The sequence below is a fragment of the Arachis hypogaea genome, chromosome 9, assembly GCF_003086295.3.
Source record: "Arachis hypogaea cultivar Tifrunner chromosome 9, arahy.Tifrunner.gnm2.J5K5, whole genome shotgun sequence".
In the NCBI taxonomy this organism is placed as follows: Eukaryota; Viridiplantae; Streptophyta; class Magnoliopsida; order Fabales; family Fabaceae; genus Arachis; species Arachis hypogaea.
The window spans coordinates 110105506-110117947 of record NC_092044.1 but is presented as its reverse complement, the minus strand read 5'-3'; the positions used below and the strand labels follow the sequence as shown (position 1 = coordinate 110117947).

Here is a 12442-nt window from a genome sequence, read left to right as displayed (position 1 = left end):
ATTCAACTCTATGTGGGATATAGAGGGTTTTCAAAGAATAAGAGAATGGTCTAAATTTACACAAATTCTAAATATTCGAACTTACGATGTTGTTTTAGTTGGTTGTCGTTACAAGAATGGCTCTAATCTATACGTGTCTAAGGACTAAAATAAATTAAATATTATTTAAGTAATTTATTTCTAATATTGGTATTTGATTAAATTAGTTTTAGAAAAAATTAAATTGTTGACTCAATTTATATATTACGACTATTCTTTTTGAATATATTATTTTTATATTTTTTAATATAAAATTTCTTTTTTTTTTTCTGATTTTTAAGTTTATTTTCTTTCTTGGATATATGTATCACTTTTTTTTTCATTTTATATTTTAGATTAGTAATGTAATTATTAAGACAAATGTATTTAAAAAAGAAATATTAAAACATCAATATTTAAAAAAAGAAAGATACTTGAAAAAAGGAAAATTAAAAATTAAAACATCATTATTAAAAAAAAACTGTTAATATATGTATCAATGGGGTCGGAATTGAGGAATATATATGGATATAAAAAATAAAAAATTATTACACGATTGTAGAATAAAAAATAATCATATATATAAAACGAAATAATTATAACAAAAAAATTAATATATGTGATTTAAATATTTTTAATAACCGGTAACATAGAGTTTAACAAAATATAATTCATATATTTTTTTATTTATGCATATGTATAAAATTATTTATGTATATATATATATTTAACAAAATTAATATATAAGGTTATGGAAAGTCCTATCCAAATTTGACAAGAACAAGACGACTTACATAAAAATGGTTCTCATGAATAATAAGGTAAGTTGATTATTTTCCATTATTCTTTCAAGTGATGCTAGCGTCCATTTTATAAATATTTTTGGTTTGAATCCCGCTAGGGAGCCAATAGAGTATCTATATAATGTATACAATGGACTATTTATTTGGCCCAATATGAGTTAAAAAATGAACATTCAGAATAAAATACTACTAATTTCTCAAACACAATATACTCATACTCTCCAGAATAACCATCCGGGTACCAAGGATAATAAACATTTGATATCCTACTGAATCGAACATCCCTAAACGCCCATTGTACACATTGTACATATACTCCATTGGCTCCCTATACTTCCTCTTTTGGTTTATATTTTAAGTTTATTTGATAAGTAAACCCTTGTACGAATCAAAGACAGTGCGATTTTATAGATTTATAAGTGCTAATAGCCTTTATATTTAATTTGTTTTATAGTGTGATAATAGCCAATATATTTTTTGGTGGACTTAACTATTACTATATTATTTATGATCACATTCAATATATATGTCTGATTTATTGAAAAAAAGTAGATTATTAAAACCGATTAATAACTATTTTAGAGTTAATCCAATTAACACTAGATTAAAAAAACAAACAATGCATAACATGTTACTTTTTTATTAATCAAATTATTATAATTCAAAATAATTTTAAAAAATAATTTAAAATTATAATTTCAATCTTATCACGTGTATGGCACGGATAATTACACTTGTATAATTAGAATTTTGCATGGGCTCTCCAAATAAATACACTTATATTATTTTAAATTAAAATTTTTTAAATAAAGGTACTCTTATTATTATAATTTTTAATTTAAATAAACATATTTGTATTATTTTAAATAAAATTTAAATAAACGTACTCATATTATTTTAAATAAGTATATTCTTTTAATTTGAAAATAATATGAATGTATTTAAATAAAAAAATTAACAACCATTATTTTTTTAAATCGAAGAAATATAATTAATCATATGAGTACAATAATACGAATAGATACAATTTTATAAATCATTAATTTAAATTATATCTATTTAAATTTTAAATTATAAACTAATACAAATTTTATAATTTAAAATTCTAATTATTTAAATTAAATTAAATTGATTAAAAAATAAAAATATAGTAATACAATTCAAATCGTATTAAAACGTAAACAAGTTTGCTGAGTCCATAAACAAACTTTACGTAAATAAATAAGTTTAGTCCATGTGATATGTGAATTTTGTGAAAACTTTATGAAAACACAGTAAAAAAAATTAAATCTTAAAAAATAACATGATTTTTTTAGAATTAAATTTTTTTTATGTTTTATAATAGAAAAAAAAACCTCATTAACATTGAGCTGGTCTAATATATTAGATAATTTTAATTTTTTAATGATTTTTAATTATAATTTTGGTTAAAAAAATTATATAGTAAACAATTAACTATAATTTCTCAATTTAAATTAGTCAATTTATTTTTAAAATAAAATACGGTAAAAAATCTAACATCATAGCTATATCAATTGGTTTTTTAATTAAACTAGTGTATGTTTTCGTACACTGTACGAGATAATTAATAAAAATATATAAATTTTTTATTAAAAGAGATTAAATAAAAAATATATATAATAATTATTACTATAAATATTTTACAAAGTTATCATTAAAATCAAAGTTTAATTATTTTTAATGTTAAAAATATTAAAAATAATTAGTATTTGTCTTAACTGATTTGGATTGGTTGAGTGGTCATCTCATCTCACTCGTCTACCTAAGTAAGTATTAGAGTTTCGAATTCTACCTTGTGTATGTAACAACTCATTGGCTAGCGGCAGACCCTTAATAATAAATAGAGCTTCAATCTGTGGAGAATTAGTTCTTGACCTGTGACAATTTTATTTATTGATATCATATTCATTCAGGAAGTCAAACAATATTATCGGTTAAAATTTTATATTTTATGACATAATTTTTAAAATTCTAAACTTATAAACTTATGTTATTACAAAAGCTATTAGATTGATTAATATTTTTTGGTAATATTACCAAAACACCGTCGTTGAGTATTAGTTTGTGTAAAAAGAAACTAGAATAACTTTTGCTATTCAATATATAATTTATTTTATTGAAAAATAAATTATTATTCCTAAATTGGTAAATATATTTTTTTCTATTTTTATATCATTTTATTTGGCAATAATTGCCATTAAGAAAAAATGAATGACTACACTATCTTATAATATGATGTACAAAATAATTTTTTATTTTAAAATTAGTTCTAGTTAATGAAAAAAATTTAAAATATTTTCTTACACAAATTTAAATTTAAATTTGAATTCAGAATTTATTAACAACTCACCTTTTTTAAAATTTTAATAACAAAAACAAAATTAGTTAGGTACAAAATATTCAGCATTTAATAATTTCAATCATTTAAATTTTAATTACTAAAAATTGAGTTAAAAATTAATTATAACTTAACAATTGATTATATATATATATATATATATATATATATATATATATATATTAATTAGTACACAAATAATAATATCTAACATATGTTTTAATTTTTTTTAATAGAGCTAATGTATAATTTATTGAGTGTTGATTTATTGTCTAAATTTTTTTTATAAACTTTGTGGTATATGTATATATGAAAATAGTGATCTTATTTTTTATTATTATTTAAAAAATTATTCATAATTTTTTATTATATAATTAACTTAATTAATAATCTTTATTATTGCTTTTCTACAAAAAAACATGTTTATATTATTTGTATATTTTCTTACTACTAATAAATATGTAAGTATTTGTACTATTATATTGATTGTCTTAAATAATGGCTTAAGTTACTTATTTCGTATGTTAAATAATATAAATTATATTTTGTATATTAAATTCATCAATTTATCCATATTAAGAGGAGAAAAATTATGCAATAGATCGTATGTTATAAAGATTAGTTGATTTACATATAAATTTTCTTAAAAAAATAAAAAAATAATTTATCACATATAATAATCCTTAATATATGTAGTGTCATGTATATATTAGGATGATTTATTTTAATTATATGAGTGACTATTATTATTCACTTTTTCATTAAGATAGTAAATAATATATAAAATTAAAAAAAAGATAATTAGAATTTTTTTAGTTTGATTATAAAATCTATTATAATTATACCTAATTTTTATATATACTAAATATAATTATATTTAATAATATAGTATTTGTTACAACAATGACTCAAAATATTAACTCAAGTGAGTAAGATCAACCTAGGTCTATTGTTAGGATCCTAAATCCGAATTAGGATCATTGTCTTAAAACTCAATGTAGATAAAGTTCACGTGTCCTATCTCAAATCGGCTCAAATTGAATTTCTGTTGTTTGTTAGATATAGTAATAGATACTCGTGTGGGCACGACGAACCCTTTTACCCGTCCTTCACTCTTGATATATATATATATATATATATATATATATATATATATATCATAAGTCTCCCTATTTAATTATCTCCTTAACGAATGCAGATACCCACAATTATCTACGGATATTCTTTGAAGATTTTTTAAAAAAATAACAAAAAACTATAATATAATAATCATAAAATAATCAATTCAATATAATTGAACACAACTCATAATATATTTATTATAAAAAATAACATTTCAAAAAAAATATATGGAAACATCTTTCAGCAAAATAACATAATATAATATTTTATGGTGAGACTGAGCGACATAACAACGAACTTAAGAGGTAGAGAAAGTGAGTTAGAGAAAGAATAGATATAAAATTAAGGCTAAGGATGAGTTTAGAAAGAAAAAAAGAGTTTAAATTGAAGACAGGAATTAGGATTACTAAATTTAACATATATATATATATATATATATATATATATATATATATATATATATATAAAAGAATAAATTAGTAATTTTATATTCTCGTAGATTTAATGGGTCCCTTAAAGATGATACCTGTGTTCCCATCCCAGTCTATTTCACGTGGACAAGTCTCCACCTATAAAAATTTCACAGATCTCTATTTAGTCTCAAATTGCAAGTAATCCGCCGAAAAATAGGAATAATATATTTAGTTATAATTTTTATTTATTTATAAATATATTATAATGGAAGTACCAAAAAAAGAAAAAAAAGTATAAAGTATATTCTAATTTTATATATATATATATATATATATATATATATATATATATAAAATAGGTAAAAATTTAAATTAAATTTATTTACTTTATTTTTTTATTAATTATTTATTAAATAATTTAATATTTATTTTTGTTAAATCAAATAATTAGTATAATTAATTATTTATACTTAATGTTATTTATCTAGTAGTATAACGGAAATATATTGAAATGTCAAGAATAAAATTAAAACTAAATATTAAAGATAAAATTAAAAAATTTATATTTACTATTTTTTAATTTTTTTAAATAAAAATAGAAAATAATATATTTACAAATAAATAAAAATTATTATTAAAAATTGAATATTCAGATAAAACAAAAATAAATTATAACTTGTAAAAGCAATTTATAATATTTGTTACACAAATATTAAAATGTATGAACCGTGATGTCACTAACACAAATACAAATCATACAATATAAATAAATGTATAAAAGTAAAAATAGAATCTTCAAACTCAATAAATGAAAATTTTGTTATTTATCTGCTAAACGCGATAGTAAATACTGGACAAAATAAAATCATATTTTTTTAAATATATTTATAGATAATTAAAAAATAAAAAAACACACTAAACGACATAGAGCATTAATGGTAAAATATAACCTAAAAAAATCACTTAAATTCAAAAAGAACATGCATGTGATGAATTATAATAAATTTATATATGAGGCGTAAAAATAAAATAAAAAATTAAGAATAAAATAAAGAGAACAATTAAAAGAAGTAAAAGAAGGTAAAAGAAATAATGTGTGGAATAAATAAAAAATGTATTTTAATGAAAATTGAGTATTATATTATGCAACCATAACTCAGCCCGTCTGCTCTCTATCTCTTTTTCTTACTCATTCCCTTCCACCCTTTCCTCCTATTTTTGCATCAACCTCATGCATAATATAAACTCTCTTTTGGAATAACTCAAGCTATCTGAATGAACTGAAATAGATTATGATGAAAACACAAAAAACTAGTTATTGCTGCTGCAGTTGGATCAAAACCTCTCATGAGTATGAACATGCATTCTCTTTAATGGGATTGCTTGATGACCATATGACTTTAGCTTAGGTACTTACAATTCAAAGGGGTTGAAATTTATGCATAAATTATTAGTGCGTTGATTGTGACATATATAATATCTCTGTTCACTCACATTAATATTTTTTCCATGTTTCTGCTTGTTTCAGCTTGATAACATTGACATTGACTTAGACTTATCATAGTTCTTGGAGCTATATTATCCCATATCTTCACAGCTCCTACCCCAGAATCAAAACTTCCTTCAGCTTACACTTATTCCATTCAGGTTGGTTAACAGTTGAAACATTTTAGAACTTTGTATACATTATATTTCATCACCAGGCTGCATCTAAAACTATATAAGAAAGGCTTATACATATATGTACCTGATTGTGGCTTCCTTCACCAGGTTGATGATGATGATGAAGAAGAAGAAGAAGAAGAGGAGGTAGTTGAGTTGCCACCAGAAGACCTGATTCCCTCTATCTAATTCGTCACTTCACAAGTCAAAATGTTTGTTTGTTTACAGTTTAGTTTTCCTTTCAGTTGGATCAATGTGTATTTCTATTCTGCCTCACAATTAAATAACTTTGAGCCTATCTTGTAGATGGTTCTTCATGATGTTGACGGAGAAAAAGTCTATGCTACCGGAGGCCAAATTCATGTGCCAATATATGTCACTGGCATTGTTAAAGTTAGCAATGCAGAAATTGCAGTTCTGGACAATGATCTTGGAAGTATTGAAACCCAGAAAACGTAGGTTTCTATTTTGGATTTTTAAAAAGATTTATGCTGTTACATTTAGGATGTATGAGTATGCTGATGGTTGGTTGGTATGTCTGATTTCATATGCTTGTCATGTTGTATTTTTAATATAAACTTCCTTTTCTTTTTGTGATGTTAAGTCTAGACTTAATGCATCTGAATTTAATCTGAGTTTTGAAATTTGATTTATAATTCTTTTGCATAAACTTTTTGTTGCTTCATTTTATACTCTCACTTTGCTATCAAGGCTAAATTTGGCTGGAAATGACATTGTTTCGCTCTCAGCTAACCACCTGCAAAAATTCCGTTTTTCTTTCCAATTGACAACCCCTCGTGGTCATGCATTTAAGCCTCATCAGGTTTGAGTTGTTGACTTAGACAGTTAGACCCTATTTAGTTTTACTTAAATGCTTTGTTCATTGAGGATTTATTGTTTTTTAGGCATTTCTCAAGTTGAAACACTTGAAACATGAGACAAAGTATGAGCACATCTTTGTTGTTGGAAATGCTGGCAAGAAATTCGAGATTGTTCTTGTTAAGTATCTCTTGTTCTCTCTACTCATTGAATTTGTTATAATTCATATTAGATAGATATTAACAGATATTGAATTTCGATTATTTGTTCTTGTGCCTATCACTTTAAATTATAAAAACCCAATTGCATCATTGAGCAGAAAAGTTATGTGCTGATTTTAAATAATGCACCTTCAATTTCTTCCAGTCGAGCTGGCTCATTTATCTATCAAGTACAAACTATGTGTAATTATAATATAAATTGAATGTCCTGACTGCTCTTGATATGGGATATTTAATTGTTTACACTTACTTTAATATAAACTTCCTTTTCTTTTTGTTTCAGGAGAACTCTTTCTTACGGCCACTTGGCTATCTTGAACAAGAGCATAGACATAATTATAATTAACTATTAGTAATTGCTATTGATGAAAAAAGCTAGTGTGTATATATGTTAATAATTGGTTAATTACCTCTCTTGCTTTTGTGTTACCCCGATAAGGTATTTCTTCCTTCTTCTTGTTCTTGCTTCTCTGTCTTGCTTCTCTGTCTTTGACTGATGCTACTACCTTTGGTGGTGTTGCTTCTCTGTCTTTGACTGATCCTCCTTCATATGATTTTTTTTATGTGGTTTTGGTAGGTTTTACAATGGTGAATTGCCTAATAATATTAGTGTTTCCATTAAGGGCGTTACTTTCCATTTTCATAAGGTATACTATGAATAGTTTCCTTTAATAATTGTTATTCTTTCTATTACTTTGTGCTTTAAGCTCCAGTATAAGGTGTTCAATCTGCTACTTCTATGCAATTAATTGCTTAGATGCTATTGGCTTAAAGTTTTATTTTGATAAATGAGAGTTTAGCAACCTTCTGTAATTAAAAGTATAATAAGACTCATTGATACTTGCTGTTCAGTACAAACTCCAACATATGCTTACCTTTTTTTTATGTATGCTTCCGTTCAGGGTGCGGTTTTACTATGGCCATCCAGATGTATTTGACAGATCACTTTTTATGTAATTACATTTTTGAAATATATATCCATATAATAAGATTAATTAGATGAATAAAAAGCTAAAGAATGTTTGTTACGCCAAAGAGGAGTATAAAGATGAAGACATTTTCAATGGAATATGTGGCTTGGCAAGAAAAACCTTGCAAATAACACTTGTGCTGGCATGCATATATATAATACAAATAGAGAGTCCTTGACTTCCAAAGCACCCTTTTGTCTTCACTTTAAGCCTTCTCATTATTCTTCTTTCTTTACATTTCCCCATTTGTTTTTGTTTCTTAATTTCTTGCGAATCTTTTTCACTTCTTCCTTCTTGAACTTATTGAGAATACACAAGACATGCACAAGAAATGTTTCTGTTGTTTTCTATCTGAAGAAGAGCAAAGCAAAGCAAGGTGTGTGTGTGTATATTTGTAGATTAGAGTTGTTAATGAAGCTTTTAACGAAAATTCTAACGCTTGATTTTCGAATAGAAAAGTATAAGGAACCAAAAGGTTATCAGCCAAAAACTAAACAAAATTATATTAATTTATATCAATAATTAATTAATTTTAAATTTTTTAAATTTAAAATTTAAAAAATTTTAAATTGATTAAGTAATAAAACCTATAAAAATCTTCCTCTTTTTTCTCACATTAATCTATCTACTTCTAACAATCACAAATTCGAAAAATATATAAAAGAACATCCATTTAATATGAAAAAGAAACATTCTAATGTTTAGTAGAAGAAACATCCATATATATTAACTCGTAAAAATTTTGAATTCATCCAAAGGTATTTGGCTGGGTTTTAGCCGATATGCTTTTGGTTCCCTAGCTTTACTCTTTCCGAATATATGTAGGAATAAAGGAGAAAAGAATAAGAATAAGGATTATCCATGGGAAATCTACACATCGAAGGAGCTGCTTGGTGCAACAAACAATTTTCACCAAGATCACAAGATCGGAGAAGGTGGATTTGGAAGTGTTTATTGGGGTCGAACAAGTAAAGGCGTCGAGGCAATTATATTAATATTTTTTTTTACTATACCCATGATTTATTTTGCTTATTTACGATGTTTGTTATGCACGGAAAAAGCCTAATATAAATGAAATGGAAGACAGATTGCAGTGAAGCGGTTGAAAACGATGACTGCAAAAACCGAGATGGAGTTCGCAGTTGAAGTGGAAGTACTTGGAAGGGTTAGGCATAAGAATCTGTTGGGTTTGAGGGGTTTCTACGCTGGAGGAGATGAAAGGTTAATTGTTTATGATTTCATGCCTAATCAAAGCTTGCTCACACATTTGCACGGTCACCTTTCTTCTAATTGTCTCTTAGATTGGCCTAAAAGAATCAACATAGCGATTGGTGCAGCTGAAGGTTTAGCGTAAGTCCAATAATTTCATTCATCACTTCTTATATGTATATATTTTTGTTATATAAATATACAAAAATACTATTGGTACATCAAATTCAATCACTAAAATCAATCACCAATATATTTATATACATGTAGGGTTTAATACGTAGATGATTTGGTGGTTAATTTTGATATATAGTTAGCATAGAAGATAAACATATATATGTGTATCAGGTATTTGCATATATATGTGTATCAGGTATTTGCACCATGAGGCAAATCCTCACATCATACACAGAGACATAAAAGCAAGCAATGTTCTGTTAGACCTTGAATTCCAAGCCAAGGTAGCTGATTTCGGTTTCGCAAAGCTCAGACCAGAGGGTGTTTACTTATTATCTTCACACGAAAAAGAATTAGCTTACATAACTTAGTCCGCTCCGATCAGGGCAGTTATTCCAACCAAATAATGACAAGAATACACCACTGCACTCTCTTTGACTTGTACGCTGCGGTGTTTAGAAAGTATCGCCTCATGAATGACGCTAATTGTCATGATGTATCTATATATATACGTAAATCTCTTTTCTATTGCACACCCTTTAATTTGCTTAGCTTAATGTCTCGGTTAGCTTTCAAACATTTAAAACAATTTGGTGTAACCACCACAATTCTTCTTGTTCTACCATGGACCCTAACGGCACTAGCGTAGGAACACTCCCATCTGTCGTAGCTGGAGAACTTCCAAACCATGTGTTGGTGTATGTGTTCCCTGATCATCATACAAACCAATCAGAAACGATGTGGGGTCGGGTGTACCTGCCACGGCAAGCACTGGATAATAATGATCCTCGCATGTTTGAGTTACCTTACACAGTAACTTTAAAGTCCAACAGTTCTGGTTGTTGCCTGGGAATGATTTCCAACTTCAACCGACCAATTTTGGTTTTCAGTCCACTACCGCCACAACCCGGAGAACCGCTCATTATCAAAGTCGTTCAAGGTCTCTATTTGAAATTTAGGATGATTACATAATTAGACACCTGTTTTCGTAACTCATATCTATATATATGTTAAGTGATAATTTTCGGTTTCTCTCATATAGTAGTAAATTATTGTTCGGTAGCACGTAATTAATAATTAGCTAGCTGTAGTCTTGACACGAAAAACAAGAAGAAGCACATGGCATGAAAGAAAAATAAACGCTCCCGGTCATTTCTCGTTCTTCTTCTCTTTGAGGCATGGTGCTCTTGTTCGCTTTCCCAATCCCACACTCCAATTATAGTGCTGGCATGACAACGATAACAGCATTATTGTGCTTACATCTTCTCCTCTTCACAGTAGTAAGAGTGAACTCAATAGAACCCTCATCATCATCTGAGGATCCCTACAAGATTCTCAACATAATCCCCAATCCAGACGGCACTTTCACCCGCCTCCAAAACTATCCAGAGACCCCTCCCTCACCAGATCCCACTCTCCCCATATCCGTTCTCTCCAAGGACCTTACCATCGACCAATCCAAGCACACCTGGGCGCGGATCTACCTACCCCGCCAAGCACTCAATACTCCCCCTAACCACCCCAACCTTCCCCTCATCGTCTTCTACCATGGCGGCGGTTTCATATTCTACCATGCCAACTCCACCTACTTCCACGACTTCTGCGTCCGCATGGCCAACGCCACCCAATCCGTCGTCGTTTCCGTCGATTACCGCCTTGCTCCGGAGCACCGCTTGCCGGTGGCGTACGAGGACTCGGTGCAGGCGCTGCACTGGATCAGAGCCTCCAATGACTTGTGGCTGGCTCACGCTGATTTCTCCCGATGCTATCTCATGGGAGAGAGTGCTGGAGGAAACATAGCGTACAACGCGGGTCTACGTGCAGCCGCGGAGGCAGACCAGATCAGGCCGCTGAAGATCAAAGGGATGATATTGATTCAGCCGTTTTTCGGAGGGAAGAAGAGAACTCCGTCGGAGCTGAGGCTAGCGAAGGACTTGAACTTGCCACTGGCGGTTACGGATTCCATGTGGAAGCTATCGCTGCCAGTTGGCGCTGACCGGGATCACGAGTATTCGAATCCAACGGTGAATGGAGGGGCAAAGGTGTTGGCTAGTATAAGGGAGCTTGAGTGGAGGGTTGCAGTGTTTGGTGTGATGGGGACCAGCTGGTGGACCGCCAGAAGGAGCTCGTGAAGCTGCTAAAGGACAAGAGAGTGGATGTGGTGGGCCAGTTTTATAATGCTGGTCGCCATGGCATTTTTGTTGGTGATGCTTCCATGTCCACCAAAGTCTTCCATTTACTTAAAACTCTTCATTGATCCACATCATTTTACTACTTTCCATCTTCCTTCCGTTAATGTATCTTCTCTAATTCTTTTCATATTATCCACACGTGAATAAAATCATGGAAAAATTTAGGGCGACCAATTTTATTGTATTTTGGCCAGCATATAACCAGCAAAAAGAAAGAGAGTTATTAGATAAAATTTTATACTAATCTCACACCATCAAATCATTATTGATAACTAGTTAATAGCTACCAATCACAAATGTTGTTGGCCTAACGTTGTTCTAAAATCATCGCTATATTCAATTTCCGTATTTAATCAAGCAAGGTCCAAAAGAAAATACAAAGGCCCTTTAGGTGGCTTTTCGGGATTCGCAATCAACCATACCTTAAGTATCCTCTATTATATATATATACAAGTTTAATCACCCGTGTCATACAC

At 28.5% G+C, this 12442-nt stretch overlaps 1 protein-coding gene and 1 pseudogene across 2 annotated transcripts; both read left to right on the top strand.

Moving 5' to 3' along the window:
• The first annotated feature begins 6242 nt into the window (after positions 1-6242).
• Positions 6243-10307, top strand: LOC112711712 (PTI1-like tyrosine-protein kinase At3g15890). 2 transcript variants are annotated; one of them, XM_072203475.1, is made up of 10 exons: positions 6243-6362; positions 6486-6589; positions 6684-6832; positions 7089-7200; positions 7283-7856; positions 7995-8064; positions 8320-8764; positions 9214-9370; positions 9476-9738; positions 9971-10307. In XM_072203475.1, exons 7-10 carry the CDS (start codon positions 8709-8711, stop codon positions 10143-10145), a joined length of 651 nt encoding a protein of 216 aa, XP_072059576.1. In that variant the 5' UTR covers positions 6243-6362; positions 6486-6589; positions 6684-6832; positions 7089-7200; positions 7283-7856; positions 7995-8064; positions 8320-8708; the 3' UTR covers positions 10146-10307. The 2 variants fall into 2 exon arrangements, with proteins under 2 accessions (XP_072059576.1, XP_025620202.2); XM_025764417.2 differs by having other exon boundaries at positions 7127-7200; positions 7283-8064.
• Positions 10308-10455: 148 nt separating this feature from the next.
• On the top strand, positions 10456-12140 carry LOC112711710 (carboxylesterase 1-like; annotated as a pseudogene).
• Positions 12141-12442: the final 302 nt, after the last annotated feature.